The 21274-nt window shown below is 45.2% G+C and overlaps 1 protein-coding gene across 1 annotated transcript in view; it reads left to right on the top strand.

The window, feature by feature from the left end:
• Positions 1–21274, top strand: part of LOC126235999 (mucin-17-like) — a 351820-nt gene that overhangs the window by 244272 nt on the left and 86274 nt on the right. The window contains exon 5 of the mRNA XM_049945007.1: positions 16247–18544. Coding sequence (XP_049800964.1) covers positions 16247–18544 — 2298 coding nt within the window. The remainder of the gene's footprint in view (positions 1–16246; positions 18545–21274) is intronic.

Raw genomic sequence — 21274 nt, 5'->3', positions numbered from 1 at the left:
ATGACATATTACATTTGATTCTATGTTACAGTATTATAAAAAAGATAGCTGCTACTTGCCATATAGTGGAGATGCCGAGTCGCAGATAGGCACAACAAAAAGACTGTCACAAAATAAGCTTTCATCCAAAAAGGCCCTCGTCAAAAGTAGACGACAGACAGACAGAAACAAACACTCACGCAAACGCAACTTGAACACACGACTGCAGTTGTGTGTGTTTGGGGGCAGGGAGGGAGGGGCAGGGGGGACACAAATTGAGGAAACGTTGTGTGCTGTGTGCCTGTTGCTGTGCATATTATGATGCTTGCTATAGGTAAAATCTTCGTCCTTTTTTTTCCCCATTACGTTTCCCCATGGATCAATAATAAACTGTTTAAATTTTACATCATCCTCAGCAGTACTTCTCAGTCCACAGTGTTTTGAAACTGGAACTTCAGTTATGGACACCATATATATACAAATATCACTTTAAAAACCACGCTAAAGGCCACTCCAGGCCCCTGTGAGTCCAGGTGTTAGAATAGGCCCAAGGTATTCCTGCCTGTAGTAAAAAACGACTAATAGCAGTCTCACATGTTTCGACCTTTATGTGATTCTCCCCTATAGGGTTTGACCTCCATTTTTCAAAGTTTTCCCGAAGAGCGAGCCAATTGGAGAAGGGCGCCTTACATAGTGCATAGTGTCCATCATGCACTGAGACCTCTAGCATTCTTTGTTGACTTGGATCTGCACTTCTGCTCATTCTCCAGCTGTTGGCGAGGTCACCTTCCTGGGTGTATTTTCCTCCATCCCCTTTGCAGTATCGCTTTCTGCACTGTCAATGATAATGAGCTTTTTAGCTCATTTGCTCCTGATATCCAGCATGGTAGCCAATCCATTGTAGTAGGGCCACGATGTACTCTGTTGGTTGTAGCCCCCTGACGACACAGGGATTGCTCTGCTGATGTCTGCGCCGTTAACTCCCCACATAAGCCAAGGAGTAGATGCCCATCACCCTGGGGCATCGGGACTCCCAGCAATGGCCATCGTGCCAGGTGGCTTTTGCTGCGGCTAGGTGGCACCCGTGGGGAGGGCCCCTGGCCGGAGTGGGTGGCATAAGGGCAGGTGACATGCCATGAAGTGTAGTACATTATCTCTTGCTGGCGGTCCACCACCAGCAGTCTCCTAAGCAATCAAGGTCGAACTTCAGTGCTAAGAAATACGATCCCAAATCATTAACCCCCCCCCCCCCTTGGCCACACCCTGGGAAGAGCACCAGGCTAAGGATGGCAGCAGAGCTTGTTCACCCCGGTACCTCGTATGTACAGGAGTTAATGGGGAATCTTTCTTGTCAATGAAACCTCAGTTTTTTGTGGAGCATTTAGAGGACAAGTTTGGGGAGGTGGAGGGCTTGTCCAAAATGCGGTCAGGGTCGGTCTTGATCAGAACAGCATCGTCTGCCCAGTTATGGGGACTACTCGCCTGTGACAAGCTGAGAGATGTTTCTATTTCCATCACGACCAATAAAAGTTTAAATATGGTCCAGGGTATCATATTTCACAGGAACCTTCTTTTGCAGTCTGACGATGAGCTGCATTCCAATTTAGAGCAGCGAGGTGTCTGTTTCATCTGGCGTTTCCACTGGGGTCTAAGGGATAATCAGGTTGCCACTGGTTCCCACATCTTGGCCTTTGAGGGTGACACATTACCTGAGATGGTCAAGGTGATGGTCTACCACTGTGAAATAAAGCCATATAGCCCTCCCCCGATGTGGTTTTTTTAAGTGTCATATGTCCTCCCACTGTACTTCCAGCATCACCTGTCAGGATTGTGGACATCGTTCACTTCCCAATACTCCCAATACTCCGCCTCCCATCTGTGTCAAGTCCAGAGAGCACCATTTGCCTTGCTTGCCAGACTGCAGGATTCTCCAGAAAGAAAGAAAAATAATGGAATACAAGACCCTGGACCGACTGACCTACACTGAGGCTAAGAGAAAATATGAGAGGCTACATCCTGTGCATATGACGTCAACGTGTGCCGCCACTATGACTAAGGTTTTACCATCTTCCGTTCCTCTGTGTACAGTTGGCTCTCAGAGCTGTTGCTCCTGCACAATCTACTTCAGAAGTAACACCCCTCAACCATCAGGGACATCAGTGCCCACTTCTCAGCCAGAGAAATGTAAGTCTTCTTCTGCTCTTCTTGGCAGGAAGGGATCCCTTGGGTCACTCCCTTCCCAGGTTCCTACCAGTGGCATATCTGACACCCGCCAGTTGCTGAAACAACCACAGGTAGCTGATCGTAGAGCTTCACGGTCCTCCTCAGTCCCTGAGACTGAATCAGTGAAGCCCTCCCAGCCAAACAAACCTGGGAGCAGCGAGAGAAACCTAAAAAGAAAGAGACCCCCAAGAACCAAGGCACTGCGGTGGCACGCACACCACCACTAGCTACAAGCTCTGTGTCTGAGGATGAAGTGGAGATTCTGGCATCCGCTGAGGACCTAGATCTCGCTGGGCCATCAGACACAATGGATGTCTATCGCAAAGTACTCTTCTGGTGGCAGCAGGTGACCCTGAGGCGCAGACTGCCTCATTGAGTGTTTCATGCCTTCCCAGTCTCATGGTCACATAATCCTCCAGTGGAATTGCGGAGATTTTTTCCACCACCTGGCTGAGCTATGGCAACTATTAAGCTTTACACCTGCTTTCTGAATTGCCGTCCAGGAAACCTGGTCCCCAACAATGCGGGCCCCTGCCCTCCGCGGCTGTAAGGGGTATTACAGAAACTATAGCGACTATAATAGAGTGTCAGGTGAAGTTTGCGTCTATGTCCTGAAGTCTGTATGCAGTGAACCTGTGCCCCTGTGCCCCTTCAAACCCCTCTTGGAGCTGTGGCTGTCAGGATAAGGACATTGCAGGAAATAACTGTCTGCAATGTTTATTTCCCTCCAGATGGTGCAGTACCCCTGAGTGTATTGGCTGCACTGATTGATCAACTCCCTAAACTTTTCCTACTTTTGGGAGATATCAACGCACATAGCCCCTTGTGGGGTGGCACCATGCTTACTGGCCGAGGTAGGGAGGTCGAAAATTTACTTTCACAACTCGACCTCTGCCTCTTACATACAGGCACCCCCAACACATTTCAGTGTGGCACATGGCACATATTCGGCCATTGATCTCTCGGTTTGCAGACCTTGCCTTCTCACATCTATCCACTGGAAAGGGCATGACGACCTGTGTGATATTGACCACTTCCCCATCTTCCTGTCACTCCCCTGGCGTCATGCTGACGGCCTCGTATCCAGATAAGCTTTACACAGGGCAGACTGGAAGCCTTCACCTCTGCTGTCACCGCTGAATCTCCCCCACATGGTGCCATCGATGTTGTCGTTGAGCGGGTCACTACAACGATCGTTTGTGCGGCGGAAAACGCGATCCCTCGTTCTTTATGGTGCCCCCGGTGAAAGACAGTCCCTTGGTGGGCGCTAGAAGTCGCTGAGGCAACTAAAGAGCATTGGTGAGCTCTACAGCAATATAAGCGGCACCTTTCCCTAGAGCACCTAATAGCCTTTAATCATCTCCATGCCAGCTTTAGCCATCTTATAAAACGACGGAAACAGGAGTGTTGGGAGAGGTACGTGTTGACGATTGGGTGCCATATGTCACCTTCCCAAGTCTGGAGGAACATCAGACCTCTTTTTGGTTACCAGACCCAACAGGTGTCCCTGGCAATTAACATCAATGGTGTGTTATCTACTGACGCAAACGCAAATGCCAAGCACTTTGCTGAGCACTATGTTCGAGCCTCTGTGTCGGAGAATTACCCCCCCCCCCCCCCCGTCTTTTGCACCCTCAAATGGCAGATGAAAAGGAAAGTTGTCTCCCACAGTGAACTCCCATAACGCCCCATCCCAGTCTTTTGCACCCTCAAATGGCAGATGAAAAGGAAAGTTGTCTCCCACAGTGAACCCCCATAACGCCCCATTTACAGAGTGGGAGCTCCTCAGAGCCCTTGAACATTGCCTTGACACAGCTCCTGGGCCAGGTTGGATCCACAGTCACATGATTAAACATCTCTCATCTGATGACAAGTGACATGCCCTCGCCATCTTCAACCAGATCTGATACAATGGCATCTTTCAATCACAGTGGCGGTAGAGCACCATCATTCTGGTGCTCAAACCCGGTAAAACCTGCTTGATATGGATAGCTGCCGGCCCATTGCCCTCACCAACTCTCTTTGTAAGCTGCTGAAATGTATGCTGTGTCGGCAGTTGGGTTGGGTCCTGGAGTCACATGGCCTACTGGCTGCATGTCAGTGCGGCTTCCACCAGGTTCACTCTACCACTGATAATCCTGTGTCCCTAGAGTCTGCCATCCGAACAGCCTTATCCAGGTGCCAACATCTGCTTGCCATCTTTTTTGACTTACGTAAAGCATACGACATGACCTGGCGACATCATATCTTTGCCTGATTTTTATCTAAAACTTCCTGTTGCTCTTACTTTCCGTGTCCAAGTCGGTGCCCCTCATAGTTCCCCTCCCATATTCAAGAGAATGGCATTCCGCAGGGCTCCATACTGAGTGTGTCTGTATTTTTAGTGGCTATTAATGGTCTAGCAGCAGCTGTAGGGCCATCAGTCTCACCTCCTCTGTATGCGGATGACTTCCGCATTTCATACTGCTTGTCCAGTACTGGTGTTGCTGAGCAGCACCTACAGGGAGCCATTCATAAGGCGCAGTCACGGGCTCTACCCCACGGCTTCCAGTTTTCAGCTGCCAAGTCGTGTGTCATACATTTCTGTCAGCATTGCACCATTCATCCAGAATCAGAACTTTACCTTAATGACGATCCACTCACTGTAGTGGAGACATATCGATTCTTAGGACTGGTTTTCGATGCCCAATTGACTTGGCTACCTCACCTTTGTCAGCTTAAGCAGGAGTGCTGGCAGCACCTCAATGCCCTCCGGTGTCTGAGCAACACAACTGTGGTGCAGATTGCTCTACACTCCTGCAGCTCTACAGAGCCCTTATTCAATTCTGTGTTGACTATGGGAGTCTGGTTTACGGTCCAGCAGTGCCCTCAGCATTGCGTTTACTTGACCCAGTGCACGACTGTAGCATTCGCCAAGCGACGGGAGTTTTTAGAATGAGTCCGGTGACCAGTGTCCTGGTGGAGGCCGGAGTCCCTCGATTGAAGGTTAAGTGTGCACAACTGCTGGCCAGTTACGTTGCACATGTTCATAGTTCTCCTGTGCATCCAAATTACTGTCTCCTTTTCCAAACCACGGTGGTTCATCTCCCGCATCGGCGGCCCAGGTCAGGGCGTATGATTGTGGTTTGCTTCTGGTCCCTTCTGTCTGAACTAGAGACTTTCCCATTACCACCTCTCCTCGAGGTCCATTCACGTACACCTCCATGGTGTACACCTAGGCTGCAGATTCTTCTGAACCTTTTGCATTGTCCTAAGGACTCTGTTAACCCTGCAGCTCTCCGTTATCACTTCCTCTGGATTCTCGACATGTACTGGGGCCATAAAGTATTTTGCAACGATGGGTCAATGGCTGATGGTCACATAGGCTTTGCATATGTTCATGAAGGACATATTGAACAGCACTCCTTGCCAGATGGCTGCAGTGTTTTCACTGCATAGCTGGTGGCCATATCTCGTGCTCTTGAGCACATCCGCTCATGTCCTGGTGAGTCATTTTTCCTGTGTCCTGACTCCTTGAGCAGCCTACAAACTATCAACCAGTGCTACCTCGCCATCTTTTGGTAGCGTCCATTCAGGAATCCATCTATGCCCTGGAACGGTCCCGTCATTCAGTGGTGTTTGTGTGGACCCCAGCACATGTCAGAATCCCAGGCAGCGAACTTGCTGACAGGCTGGCCAAGCAGGCTGTGTGGAAGCCACTTCTGAAGATGGGCATCTCTGAAACTGACTTGCATTCTGTCTTATGCCACAGGGTTTTTTGGCTTTGGGAGACGGAATGGCATAGCATTACACACAACAAACCGCGTATCATTAAGGAGACTAAGAATGTGTGGAAGTTTTCCTTGCAGTCCTCTTGCAGGGAATGAGTTGTCATCTGCCGGCTCCGCATTGCCCATACGTGGCTAATGCATGGTTACCTCCTCTGTCACAAGGACCCACCTTGGTGTCACACTGTGGCTCTCAAATGGTGGTCGTACACCTTTTGCTGGACTGCACACTTTTAGCTGCGCTGTGGCGGAATTTAACTGTCCCAGCACCCTACCTTCAGTATTGAGTGACAATGCCTCAACAGCAGCTTTAGTTTTACGTTTTATTTTTGAGGGTCGGTTCTATCATTTGATCTAAGTTTTAGTGCATGTCCTTTGTCCCTCTGTGTCCTCCACCCTAGTGCTTATAGGCTGGAGGTTTTAATGTGTTGCCGAGTGGCTGGCTTTGCTTTTTTATTCACATGACCAGCCAGCCATGGTAATCTGCTCTCTGGTTTTGATCTCTTCTATGTGTTTCTTGCGTCGCTCTGTGGTTTTCTTGTCCAATTTTGTCCATTTTAGTCTGTGTTGCCCTTCTTTCATTCTTGAGGTTTTCTCATTTCTTTCAACTGTGTTTTGCATGTCTCGATTATTTTATTACCACCCTCGTGAAATTACTTTAAGTGGAACGAGGGACAGATGACGTAGCAGTTTGTTGTCCCCACCCCCACTTTTAAACCAAACAACCAAAGGTCATTCCAGACACTGTGCTACATATAAAACGCAAGATAGCTCATTGGTTTTATGTCTTAAAACAATGGTTTACTACCATGTTTTACAATTTTAGCCAGTGCAGGCATTTGCCTGCAGGGGAACAGTGACCATTAGAAATTAAAATTGTAGAACAGCCACAAGTCACACATAACTACTTCTTTATTTTTACACGTTCCACTTTACCAATGCAAGTATCTTTAGGGCTGTGGAAGTACACTGTGTTACACCACCATATAATAAGATTTAACAGATTCAATGTCCAGTGGGATAACTTACATTACATAGGCAAGGGCCACACATTACGAGTATTGGGATTTGTTTAGGGCCACTGTCATAAATAAAATGGAGTAAGTTGGTTGTGCATAGTTAATATAAACACTCTTGTTAGGTACATTGTAAGATTAAACAGCAAGAGACATTATTTCTTGTTGAGCAAGTCAAAGCCCCATCAGTATGTGTTTTGTTAGAAACTACCTCCTGAAGCATAATATAAAACGCTGTAATGCAAAAAACTCTAACAACATTAAACTGTGGCAAATTTCTGCTGCTTTTTCAGGTGTTCACACATACAAGTCTAAAAAGCATATCTGGTGATTAAAATAATTTTAAAGTTACAAATTAAAATTTTAATTGCCACTTGTATGGGCATTAATGCACACACATCATATAGTTGTATATAACAGGTTGTTAATACCATTAAAACTAAAATGTAAATGTCGTGTGACTAGGGCCTCCTGTCAGGTAGATCATTCGCCGGGTGCAAGTCTTTCAATTTGATGCCACTTCGGTGACTGGCGTCTCAATGGGGATGAAATGATGATGATTAGGACAACACAACACAACACCCAGTCCCTGAATGGAGAAAATATTCGACCGAGTCACTAGTCAAGCCTGGGCCCTTAGGATTGACATTCTGTCACGCTGACCACTCAGCTACCTTAGACCCACTGCCCAGAGAGTGCAGCAAGGTGGAGGTTCCCTGATGTTTTGGGGTGGCATTATGTGGGGCTGACGTATGCCGCTGGTGGTCATGGAAGACGCTGTAACGTCTGTATGATACGTGAATGCCATCCTCTGACTGATAGTGCAACCATATCGGCAGCATATTGGCAAGACATTCGTTTTCATGGATGACAATTCTTGCCCCCATCGTGCATATCTTATGAATGACTACCTTCAGGATAATGACATTGCTCGATTAGAGTGGCCAGCATGTTCTCCAGACATGAACCCAATCAAACATGCCTGGGATGGATTGAAAAGGGCTGTTTATGGACGATGTTACCTACCAACCACTCTGAGGGATCCACGCCAAATCGCTGTTGAGGAATGGGGCAATCTGGACCAACAGTGCCTTGATGAACTTGTGGATAGAATGCCACAACAAATACAGGCATGCATCAATGCAAGAGGACATGCTACTGGGTATTAGAGGTACCGGTGTGTACAGTGATCTGGACCACCACCTCCGAAGGTCTCACTGTATGGTGGCACAACATGCAATTTGTGGTTTTCATGAACAATAAAAAGGGCAGAAATGATGTTTTATGTTGATATCTATTCCAATTTTCTGTACAGGTTCCGGAACTCACAGAACCGAGGTTATGTAAAACTTTTCTTCATAGGTGTATAATTAATTGACATGTACAGACATGTTTGCTGTTGTATGTAACATTGGTAATTATAGAAACCAGAGCAGTTGGCTGATAATTAATAATACAGGTTTTGTTGGCTAATTTGTATAGGGGAACAGCCACTGTCTTCTTTATATATTCTGAAAAATGACCACTAACAAAGGTCCGATTATTAACGTGCACTGAGCCAATTTCTGATTTGTATTATGTTTTCAAGCTAATGTAAGCTACTTTATCTGCAGTTTCACTTTTTATCCTATTATGACTGAACATAACTAACAATCTTGGTTTCTGCAAATGATGTGTGAACCATTTATGTAACATTTTGTGCCTCCTTGCTTTAGATTTATTACATTTTATGGTCATTGGGCAGGAGTATCAAAAATTTCGAGAGACTGGTAAATCATCAAAATGTTTGGGGTAGTGATAACATTATTCCAGTTCAGTACCTTAACTGTATCCGTGAAGCTGTTAGTATTCTTATCATTTAGTTGCCTAACATAATGAAACTGTCCATAATCTTCCTCTGACTTTTTAATTGTTAATTTGATCCATATAACTTGTTGGTTTGACAGATTATCAACATTAAGTACCTTAGTTTGAAGCCATTTTTACCCTTCTAATAGAATTATCAAGGCAGGAAAAATGCCTTGTTGGTCTGCAATGAGATGTTAATGTGTTAAGCAAATTAATTTTCCTGTATGCCTTTTTTTTTATTAGTTATAAGTTTAAATCAGCAAAAAATTAGTATGTGGTATCTGGCATATTTTTTTTATTTTACACTCCTGGAAATTGAAATAAGAACACCGTGAATTCATTGTCCCAGGAAGGGGAAACTTTATTGACACATTCCTGGGGTCAGATACATCACATGATCACACTGACAGAACCACAGGCACATAGACACAGGCAACAGAGCATGCACAATGTCGGCACTAGTACAGTGTATATCCACCTTTCGCAGCAATGCAGGCTGCTATTCTCCCATGGAGACGATCATAGAGATGCTGGATGTAGTCCTGTGGAACGGCTTGCCATGCCATTTCCACCTGGCGCCTCAGTTGGACCAGCGTTCGTGCTGGACGTGCAGACCGCGTGAGACGACGCTTCATCCAGTCCCAAACATGCTCAATGGGGGACAGATCCGGAGATCTTGCTGGCCAGGGTAGTTGACTTACACCTTCTAGAGCACGTTGGGTGGCACGGGATACATGCGGACGTGCATTGTCCTGTTGGAACAGCAAGTTCTCTTGCCGGTCTAGGAATGGTAGAACGATGGGTTCGATGACGGTTTGGATGTACCGTGCACTATTCAGTGTCCCCTCGACGATCACCAGTGGTGTACGGCCAGTGTAGGAGATCGCTCCACACACCATGATGCCGGGTGTTGGCCCTGTGTGCCTCGGTCGTATGCAGTCCTGATTGTGGCGCTCACTTGCACGGCGCCAAACACGCATACGACCATCATTGGCACCAAGGCAGAAGCGACTCTCATCGCTGAAGACGACAAGTCTCCATTCGTCCCTCCATTCACGCCTGTCGCGACACCACTGGAGGCGGGCTGCACGATGTTGGGGCGTGAGCGAAAGACGGCCTAACGGTGTGCGGGACCGTAGCCCAGCTTCATGGAGACGGTTGCGAATGGTCCTCGCCGATACCCCAGGAGCAACAGTGTTCCTAATTTGCTGGGAAGTGGCGGTGCGGTCCCCTACGGCACTGCGTAGAATCCTACGGTCTTGGCGTGCATCCGTGCGTCGCTGCGGTCCGGTCCCAGGTCGACGGGCACGTGCACCTTCTGCCGACCACTGGCGACAACATCGATGTACTGTGGAGACCTCACGCCCCACGTGTTGAGCAATTCGGCGGTACGTCCACCCGGCCTCCCGCATGCCCACTATACGCCCTCGCTCAAAGTACGTCAACTGCACATACGGTTCACGTCCACGCTGTCGCGGCATGCTACCAGTGTTAAAGACTGCGATGGAGCTCCGTATGCCACGGCAAACTGGCTGACACTGACGGCGGCGGTGCACAAATGCTGCGCAGCTAGCGCCATTCGACGGCCAACACCGCGGTTCCTGGTGTGTCCGCTGTGCCGTGCGTGTGATCATTGCTTGTACAGCCCTCTCGCAGTGTCCGGAGCAAGTATGGTGGGTCTGACACACCGGTGTCAATGTGTTCTTTTTTCCATTTCCAGGAGTGTATTTTTATATTTTTAATAATAGAGAATGTATTTTTCCAAAGTACAAATTGTTCTGCATCAGTATCAGGAGAATGTTGTATAGAAACAGTTGTAAATTTTACTTTTGACAATAGAATGACAGCTGCTACAAATACACTTTCAGCACACAAATAACTAACATACAGCACTATATACTTCAAGCATAGCAGTTAGAGAAACTAAGCAGTTTACTCTGAAATTATTGGTATATCAGAGCACAACTTAAATAATTTGAGAATTCAGAGGCTTCCTTTACCAGGATACAGATTAGCTGCCTGTTTTTCAAGGAGTGCCTTGTGGGGTGGGGGCGTGGCCATGTACCTAAAAAAAACAGCATTCCATTTGAGTCCATAGACATATCATGGCACTGCACTGAACAGGTATTTGAATGTTGTGCAAGGGCAGTTGATTTAATGAATCTAAACTTCTAATTTTCATTGTTTATAGGTCCCCTAATTCTGACTTCAGAGCATTTCTGCTCAAGCTAGAGAGGGTTCTTGCTTCACTTTATAGGAAGTACCAGAAATTAGTTATGATGCAGACTCTGTTTTTTCCATCTAGGGTGCGGGGGAACAGTAGCACAGACATAGACAATATTTTTATTCATTCTTTATTGCTAGATGGGCACTCTGTTAGTAAAAGGGTGAATGGCCTTTCAGACCATAGTACAAATTTTTAACACTAAAAGGCTTTTGTACTCAAACATATGTCACATATGCACTACCATTTGTGGAAATTGCAACACCAAGAAGGAAATACATGATTCAGTGTATTTAATACCACCGGTTAGGTATATGGCGAGTAAAAAATGATTACCTTTTCAAATCTGTACTTGTCCTTTGAACCCTATTATTCAGTATGTCGTGTGGCCCCCATGCTCTTCAATTAGAGCTACTATACGCCATGGCATTGGATCTCTAAGGTTCTGAATATGTTGGTGGGTTGGTTGGTTTGGGGAAGGAGACCAGACAGCGTGGTCATCGGTCTCATCGGATTAGGGAAGGAAGTCGGCCGTGCCCTTTCAGAGGAACCATCCCGGCATTTACCTAGAGTGATTTAGGGAAATCACGGAAAACCTAAATCTGGATGGCCGGACGCGGGATTGAACCGTCGTCCTCCCGAATGCGAGTCCAGTGTCTAACCACTGCGCCACCTCGCTCGGTCTGAATATGTTCCTGAGGGATTTCCATCCATGCAGTTTGTATCCGAGCCCACATATCCATGACACCAGTTACTGGAAGACTGTTACGCACCAGGTGCCGACCAGCCATATCCCAGACATGTTCAATGGGCAACATGTTATGGGAAAATGCAGGCCAGGGAAGCAGTGGTACCCGTTGCTCTTCGAAGAAGGTCTGTACATTCCTCGCAGTATGTGGCCGGGCATTGTCCTGTTGAAATGTGGCCTGTGGAGATGCCTGAAGCAGGGGGGAGTACCTCAGGTTCCACAACTTCCCTTAGGTACCGATTGCTGTTCAAAGTGCCCGCAATACAGACGAGACGAGATCAGTTGTTGTAACCAATGGCACCCCAAACCATCACACCTGGTGTTTGTCCACTATGCTGCTCCACAATGCAGCCCTCCAGGTTGTGTTCACCACGGTACTGCCAGAAACGTATGCGGGCATCACTGTACGACACATTGAAGTGGGACTCATCCGAAAAAATAACATGTTTCCACTCGGCACCCCAGTGCCCATTGCAGTCGGAGGAGCTTGTGGTTTCTGGACAATGGAAGCCGACGTAATGGCATGCTTGGAACCAGTTCAACCTGCAGCAGACGGTGACAAACCATCGATGCAGACAAGTTCACATCTGTTGCAGTACTCCAGCGATGAGCCAACACTGTAGATGACGCTGTATGGTCCGTAATGGCCATGCGGACAAGATGACGGTCATCCCGTGCTGTGGTCATGTTTCATGGTCCAGTTCCCGCTCGTCGCTATGTACGACCTTCCTCTATCCACTGCTTCCACACATGCATCACTGCCATAGCAGCATGCCCTGTGTGAACTGAAATGTCACAGTATGACAACACCGTTTCCCGGAGACTGATCATTCTGCCCCATACGATCTCGCTCACATGTCAGTATGGCTCCCTTTGACATCGACGAGGCATACTGGCAATCACTTTATTGTTTCCACCTTGTGTGGCAGCTCTGCACTGACTGCACTAGGCACAACACCGACCCTGTCGGACCGACATGAGAGGGCTCTGCTTGGCCTACGTGTACCCCATCTCACAGCAAAACTTATCACGTATTGCTTGCACACCTGTTGCCATTTCCACCAAGTGTGGCGCTGTTTGTGTAATTCCTTCTTGGTGTTGCACTTTTAACAAATGACAGTCTAATTACAAACTATGTAATAAAGTTAATCCAACAGAGAGTTTTTTTTTAACTCGTCAAGGAACAACAGTGGCAGGATGTTTATAGTGCTGATAACATAGATGACAAATATAATGCTTTCCTTAACACAGCCGGCCACGGTGGCCGTGCGGTTCTGGCGCTGCAGTCCGGAGCCGTGGGGCTGCTGCGGTCGCAGGTTCGAATCCTGCCTCGGGCATGGGTGTGTGTGATGTCCTTAGGTTAGTTAGGTTTAAGTAGTTCTAAGTTCTAGGGGACTTATGACCTAAGATGTTGAGTCCCATAGTGCTCAGAGCCATTTGAGCCTTAACAAATTTCTCATGCTCTTTGAGAGTTGCTTTCCATTAGCACATTCGAATGGGTACTAGCAGTAAAATGCAGGCTGGGTGGCTGACTAGTGGGATAAGGATATCGTGTAGAACAAAGTGGGGAATTATACCAAAATGTTAGAAGTAGTCACAATCAAGCTACAGTTGCCCTTTACAACCAGTATTGTAAGGTGCTTGAAAATGTTATTAGGAAGGCAAAGAGTATGTGGTGGACAAATAGAATAGCTTGATTCACAGAACAAAATTAAAAACCATATGGTCAGTTGTGAAGGAAGTGTCTGGTCAGCAGCACAAGGTCGATGATATAAAGTCAATTCATAGTAAAAATATTTCTGTTACTGATAAATCAGATAGTATTTAACAATCATTTTCTGTGCAAGGCTGGTGAATTAAATAAAAATTTAGTTTCTACAGGGAATCATATAACTCTCTTGGCAAATGCCTCTCGGAGATTGATGTCTGAAATACTCCTATGTTATACAGACAAGGGGGAGATTGAGTCAGTTATTAAATCACTGAAGACTAAGGACTCTCATGGATATGATGGAGTGCCTAGCTGAATATTAAAGTACTGTGCTGCACATATTATCCCTGTATTTAGCCATATTTGTAATTTTTCCTTTAGGAATGGTCAGTTTCCTGAAAGATTAAAGTACTCAGTAGTAAAGCCGCTTTATAAAGAGGGAGAAAGGGATAATGTAGACAGTTTTAGACCTATTTCTATGCCACCAGTGTTTGCTAAAGTTATTGAAAAGGCTGTGTATGTAAGGATAACTGATCATTTTATATCACATAATTTACTATCAACTGTACAGTTCGGCTTTAGAAGTCGTTTAACAATTGAAAATGCTATATTCTCTTTTCTCTGTTAGGTAGTGGATGGGCTAAACAAAATGTTTTGAATGCTTGGCATATTTTTTTATTTAACTAAGGCATTTGATTGTGTTGATCACAACATATTGCTTCAGAAGTGGGACCATTATGAAATATGGGCAGTAGCACACAATTGGTTCACCTCTTACTTTAGCACCAGACAGCAAAAGGTCATTATTCACAGTGTCAAGAATGGCTGTGATGTTGTGTCTGAGTGGGGTATAATAAAATGGGGAGTGCCCCAGAGATCAGTGTTGGGGCCACTCCTGTTCCATATGCCCTCTAGTATTACGGGTAACTAAAATATTTCTGTTTGCTGATGACACTAGCTTGGTAGTAAAGGATGTTGTGTGCAACATTGGCTTGGTTTCCAGCAGTGCAGTTCATGACGTAAGTTCATGGCTTGTAGAAAATAATGCTAAATCACAGTAAGACTCAGTTTTACAGTTTTTAACACATAATTCAACAAAACCCGACATTTTAATTTCACAGAAAGATCATATGACTAGTGAAACTGAACAGTTCAATTATCTAGGTGTTCAGATAGATAGTAAACTGTTGAGGAAAGCCCATGTTCAGGATCTTGTTCAAAGACTTTATGCTGGCATTTTTACTGTTCGAATGGTATCTGAAGCAAGTGATCGTTTGACATGAAAATTTGACTACTTTGCTTATTTTCATTCACTTATGTCGTATTGTATTATATTTTGGGATATCTCTTCCCATTCTAAAAGGATATTTTTGGCTCAGAAATGGGCAGTTCGGGCAGTAAGTGGTGTAAGTTCACGAACCTCTTGTTGACCCTTGTTCACGAGTCTGGGTATTTTGACATTGGCCTCTCAATACATTCATTCTTTACTGTCATTTTTTTGTTAACAGTATCAGCTTATTCCCAAGAATAATCAGCATTCACTCAGTTAATACTTGGCAGAAATCCAACCTGCATTTGGATCAGACTTCCTTCACTCTTGTGCAGAAAGGTGTGTAGTATACTGCTGCGTCCATTTCGAATAAGCTACCACAAGGATTAAAAAATCTTAGCAGTAATCCATGTGCTTTCAAATTGAAACTGAAGAGTTTCCTCATGGGGTCACTCCTTCTATTCTGTTGAGGAATTCTGTGAAAAATTAAGCTGATTCTTATGTTATATTGTTGACTGCATTTACTGAAACTTATGGCTTGACTTTTTTTTGGGTTCATAAACATTTTATTTTTATCTGTTATTAGCTTTCGTATCATGACCTTGGATATTTGCTCCTCAGTTTGTTCCTACAGAATGTGACGTGTAAATAAATAAATAAAATAAATCAGTGCTTGTACGTATTGGCAAAAGTCCAACCTTAATGAGTCTACAGTAACCTGGAACTAAATTAAAACCTGATGTCGCGTATATTTCTTCTCTGATCCAGTGTTCATTAACACCTGAAAACATTCTTTTCTTGTCTTTTAGTAGACTGCCAAGATCATCAACATTATGTTTCAGAAACATAATATTTATATGCAGAAATGAAATTGAGTTTTCATCACAAGGGGGGAAATTTAAAGCTTTTTGGGGCTATGTGGATGCGCACAGACTTGCTTTCATGAAACTGACACACAAATTTAGACTGATAGGTCATTTTGCCAGATTGTTGTTCTTATTATTTACGTCTGTAAGATATTCCAATGCAGGTTCCCTCTCCATAAGACCATCTTTTTTTGTACTAATTGCAGTTTTTTCTGAATTTGGCCTCCAATATGCTCTTATTCTTTGTGAGATACGCTTTGTTTATTGCCCATAGCACTTCGAATTTTTCACAGGAAAAATGCAATATCAAACTTGTCATATATTTGTCTTGTTATTTGTAGCTACAGTTATTCCATCGTTATCCAGTGCATTCAGTGATCAGTCAGTAACATTGCCTTGTTTTTCAAGTACATGAACATTTCCATATTAATGGAGTGTGTAGCAGCTACAGCATTAAAACTTCAAATGTGTATTAAGTAATTTTCATTTTTGTTGAAACTCTAGCCATAAGTGATCATGCAGTAATTTGTAAGCATACTGTATCACTAAATAGCAGTTTGACATGCAGTGCTTATTCAAAAATTATGCCAACAGGAGCAGCAACGGATGAAGCAACGAGGTCTACAACAACAGGAGACACTGCAGAGGGTAGACCACCATCCTTCAAGAGCCAGTGGACAGGAGCCTACTTTAAGCACTTCCTCAGCCAGTCTGAGATTGTCGGATGTGTCCAATCCTGTGCAATGTGAGCCCTCTCAGCAAGTACCGCAAAACCAGTCATGTGGAGGAGGCACAAGGCAATTGTCAGCAGAAACTCCACATATCGACACATCATCTAACTCGACAGAATCTGAGGGACGTGTGCAATTGCTTGGCCAAAACAAACTTACATCTGGTGCAACAAGTCATCTGGTAGCCCTTCTGAACAGTGACTCATCACATATCACAGCTCAACCTGGTCAGTTGGAACAAGCACGGCATGTGACGAGGACCAAACCTGAAGGAGCCACCACAGAGGCAGTGGTGGCACCACTTTCCAGTTCTGCAAAATGCAACTCATCTGTAACTGAGCCACAGGACCAAGTAAGGCAGCTGACTCTTGCCCATCCAAAAGGAACAACTGTTGAGTCTTTCCTGGGAAAACCGTGTGGCAGCAAATTATCTTCAGCTGATGCACCACTGCCAGCTGCTGCAATGTCCCAGAGTGCTGTACCAACCCCATCTGTTGCAGCAGCTTCACCTGTTTCACAGCTCTCAGCCTGCGTGCCTCCTTCGGCTGCTCCGCCTGCTACACCTGCAGTGCCTCCTCCATCTTCTGAAGCTATCCCAGTTACTGCAACTCCCCCATCTACTATGCCCATCCCATCTGCTACTCTGTCAACAACCTCTAAAAGGATTTCATCTGCAGCTTTACCCACCAGCTCTGTACCAGTCTCATCCACTGCACTACCTGGAATGCCTGTGACAACACAATCTGACCCTTACCCCGTAACCTGTGCGGTGACTCCATCGGTCGCACATTCCGGTATCGCCTCACACCCCAGCAGAGCTGCTGCACACTCTCCGTCCCCTGCAAGATCCTCATCTGGTGGGCAGTCCCCCTCGACTCTACAGACCTCATCATCACGAAAACAGTTGAACACACGGTCTCGATCTCGCTCTCGCTCCAGTTCGAAATCTCCATCTGCTGGACAGCGCCGTGGCTCTAAATCACCTGTGTCCACTGTGATGGCCACACCTTCTGCATCTCCCAAACCCTCTCCACCTTCCACAGACCATGCACAACTGCGACTGGCTCCCCTGACTGCATCTGTTACGTGGCCATTGCCTGCTGCACCCACTACACCTCCTGCACTATTACGTGCTTCAGCACAACCACAGCAACAAGAAAACAGACAGCAGAGAGTAGTGTTGCCGACACGTGGTTCTGGACATCCTGAGCATCAGGTGATACCAGCCAAACTACAAGATGGAGTCTTCAAGTTACCAGCATTCCTGGTTGTAACTAATGCCCCTTTTCATGCACAAACACAACCTCCAGCAGCAGCAACCACTCATCTGCCGGCACAGTCTCAAACCTCTGCCCCCGCAGAAACTCCTGCAGTGCCAAAGGAACAGGAACAGAAACAACAGTTGGCACAAACCGAATCACCGGGAGGGGCCATCAGCCAGTTGTTAGCAGCATCTGCACTCATTAGTCCCCCACGTGCCTCAACAGAGCCTAAGCAACAAGAGAAGAAGCAAGGGGAGGTGCAGAGAAAACCCACAGGAACACATCTCTGTCAATCTGCAGCAGCATGTTTGCCCACTGCCCCTCCACACTCCCCTGCTCCAGGTAAGCAGCACGAACAGCAGCCACAAGTCCAACATGAGCAGCAGAAAAATAGACTGGAAGTGTTACGTGATAAACTGTCAGCAAAAATAGGCAGGCTACCAGCAGGCTCACCTGTAGGCACTGACGAGAAGGGTGTCTCTGTACAAAATGGTCAGACACGCTCAGAGGCCGATCAGCAGTTAACAAATTCAGCAACTACCACTGCCACATCACATACAGTTGCACAGTCAAGTAAGAGGAGGAAAGAGCACCGGTCACACGCAGTTGTCGCCGAGCGTCCTGCGACTCCAGCTGAATCCACAGCTGCCTCTCCTACATCACAGAAGCCAAAGCAGATTAAACAGAAATACTATAAAGCAAGCTCACAAACTGAAAAGAGCCTTCGGAAATCACCATTGACAGTAACTTCCACTGCAAAATCTTCCTCAGAAAGAGCTAAAAGCCAACTGTCTGGAGGGACTGTGGAGCAGCAGCAGCAGACCACGAAGCAACCAGCACTGCCAAATTCATATGACTCTCAAAAGTGGAAGAAGAAGAAAAAGAAGAAAAAAGAAAAGGTAAGTAAGGAGCCTTTCTCCAGTCCACTCTGTAAGTACACCTTGTTTAATTACAGATTTAGAAGAAAAGAATAAGAACAAATAAATTGCAGTGTATTATACTGCTGTTAATCTGCATTGTGCGATATTACTAAAGACCTTAAAATATTCTTCGAAATTTGTTGCTTTTCATTCTGCTGAGGGTGAAAAATATGCTTTTCAAAACGCAAAAATTTTATTTTTTATTTTTATTTATTTATTTAATTATTTTTGATGACATAATATATGGAATTAGAGTTCACATTCCAACAAAGTTAATCAATTTTATGATGCCTCCTCGCTGGATGATTCTTTCGTTACACGAGGGTTAGGTTTAACTGATATTAACCATAATCCTATGAACAGGAATGCAAACTGTTCAAAAGAAAAGTTTGTCACCTGCGAACATGTTTGGACTGAGAGTGAAGGACCAAAGGAATTGAAAGCATAATCCTTGTGAAACTAAGTATTTTACTGAGAATTGAAAAGAACACAACAGCCAAAATAAGGCAGTCTGTTTGAAAATGCACTTCTCTTAATTCAAAATCTGTTCTGAGATAACATTCAGTACTTGCATGCCACTGATGTGCATAAGTGCTTGTCCACCTCCACTCATCTATGCAACAGTCGCCCGTCCTCAGACAAATCTGTTACTCATCAATGAAGGAAACACAACATCACTGGGCCGGGTTCCATTCCATGAGCTCCCTTACCTACCTTCTTTGTAACACTACTTTGCATGGGGTTTCTACTGTTGTTCACAATTTATGCTCAAAGAACAACTGGATTGTGTCAAGATGATTGTGTACTGCCTTGGTCAATAAAGTCCTCACAGTTTCTTCTATAAAGGCAGTACACAGTTCTTTCCTAAGGGTGACCACTATGAGGAAAATCTACAGTGTTTTGTGTCTCCTGTAGTGGCTGAATGTCTGAACGACTTCCCTATGGCGTACACCGATTTGACAGTTTCCCATGCAAAGTAAAGTGAATTGCACATGTGGTTTGAGGTTGAAATGATGCTGGTAGGCATCTTGACAGACTGAACACAAAGTGCACACAAGTCACAATATTTTGTTCACAATTGGAGCCACAGTGACTGCTACTGAACTGCACTGGGGAAGCGAAGTTAATTTTACCTCCTTTACACAGGTGGCTGGACTTAAAAGAGGACCACAGCTACTCGTCATCAACTATTTCATCTAAATGTATGGTATATGCAGGGCTCGGTCAGAAATGAAAATAGTGAAGTGAGAGCTCCAGGTGGCTAAGCATTTGGAAAAAATAGCATTTTTGGCACAGTTCAGTTGACGCACAAGCCATTTATGTTTTTGCAGTTGACAGGCAGCAGTTGGCACAGTGTAAGTTAGTACAGACAGATAATCAGAGTATTGTGAGGTTGACTCCCCTTGCGGAATTTTTAATTTTATTTTCAGTATTTACATTACTTACTCTAAACACAAATGAAAATCATGCTTAGTTCATTGTGTTTATTAAAATTTTCGTAAAAGCAATGAAAGGAAAGACAAGAGAAAATTTGGGATTGCAAATAAATTTCCAGGAAGAGATTATAAGGGTGCACATCAAAACTTTCTATGTAAAATCAGATTATTGTTGTGGTTTGATGCAGCTCCCCAAGCTATTATAATGTGTGCAATCCTTTGCCTCTCCGAACTACTGCAACTTACATCCTTCTGAATCTGCTTACTGTATTCATCTCTTGGTCTCCATCTATGATTCTAACCCCTTTACTTCCTTCCAATACTAAATTTGTGATCCCCCAGAATGTGTCCTGAGAACTGATCGCGTCTTTTAGTCAGCTTATGCCACAGATTTCTTTTTTGCTAATTATATTTGGTACCTCCTCATTAGTTACATGATCTAACAGGCTAATCTTTAGCATTCTTCTGTAGCACCACATTTCTAAAGCTTATGTTTTCTTTTTGTCGAACTGTTTTATCGTCCATGTGTCATTTATGTACGTAGCTGCACTTCATAAAATACTTCCAGAAAAGACTTCCTAACACTTACATCTATATTTAATGTTCACAAATTTCTTTTCTTCAGAAATGCTTTTCTTGCCATTCCCAGTCTGTGTTTCATATCCTCTCTACTTCGGCCATCATCAGTTATTGTGTTCCCCAAATAGCAAAACTCATCTACTACACTCCTGGAAATTGAAATAAGAACACCGTGAATTCATTGTCCCAGGAAGGGGAAACTTTATTGACACATTCCTGGGGTCAGATACATCACATGATCACACTGACAGAACCACAGGCACATAGACACAGGCAACAGAGCATGCACAATGTCGGCACTAGTACAGTGTATATCCACCTTTCGCAGCAATGCAGGCTGCTATTCTCCCATGGAGACGATCGTAGAGATGCTGGATGTAGTCCTGTGGAATGGCTTGCCATGACATTTCCACCTGGCGCCTCAGTTGGACCAGCGTTCGTGCTGGACGTGCAGACCGCGTGAGATGACGCTTCATCCAGTCCCAAACATGCTCAATGGGGGACAGATCCGGAGATCTTGCTGGCCAGGGTAGTTGACTTACACCTTCTAGAGCACGTTGGGTGGCACGGGATACATGCGGACGTGCATTGTCCTGTTGGAACAGCAAGTTCCCTTGCCGGTCTAGGAATGGTAGAACGATGGGTTCGATGACGGTTTGGATGTACCGTGCACTATTCAGTGTCCCCTCGACGA

Source organism: Schistocerca nitens, chromosome 2, assembly GCF_023898315.1.
Source record: "Schistocerca nitens isolate TAMUIC-IGC-003100 chromosome 2, iqSchNite1.1, whole genome shotgun sequence".
NCBI lineage: Eukaryota > Metazoa > Arthropoda > Insecta > Orthoptera > Acrididae > Schistocerca > Schistocerca nitens.
Note: the sequence above shows the minus strand (reverse complement) of the source record. Positions and strands in the feature narration are given on the sequence as shown.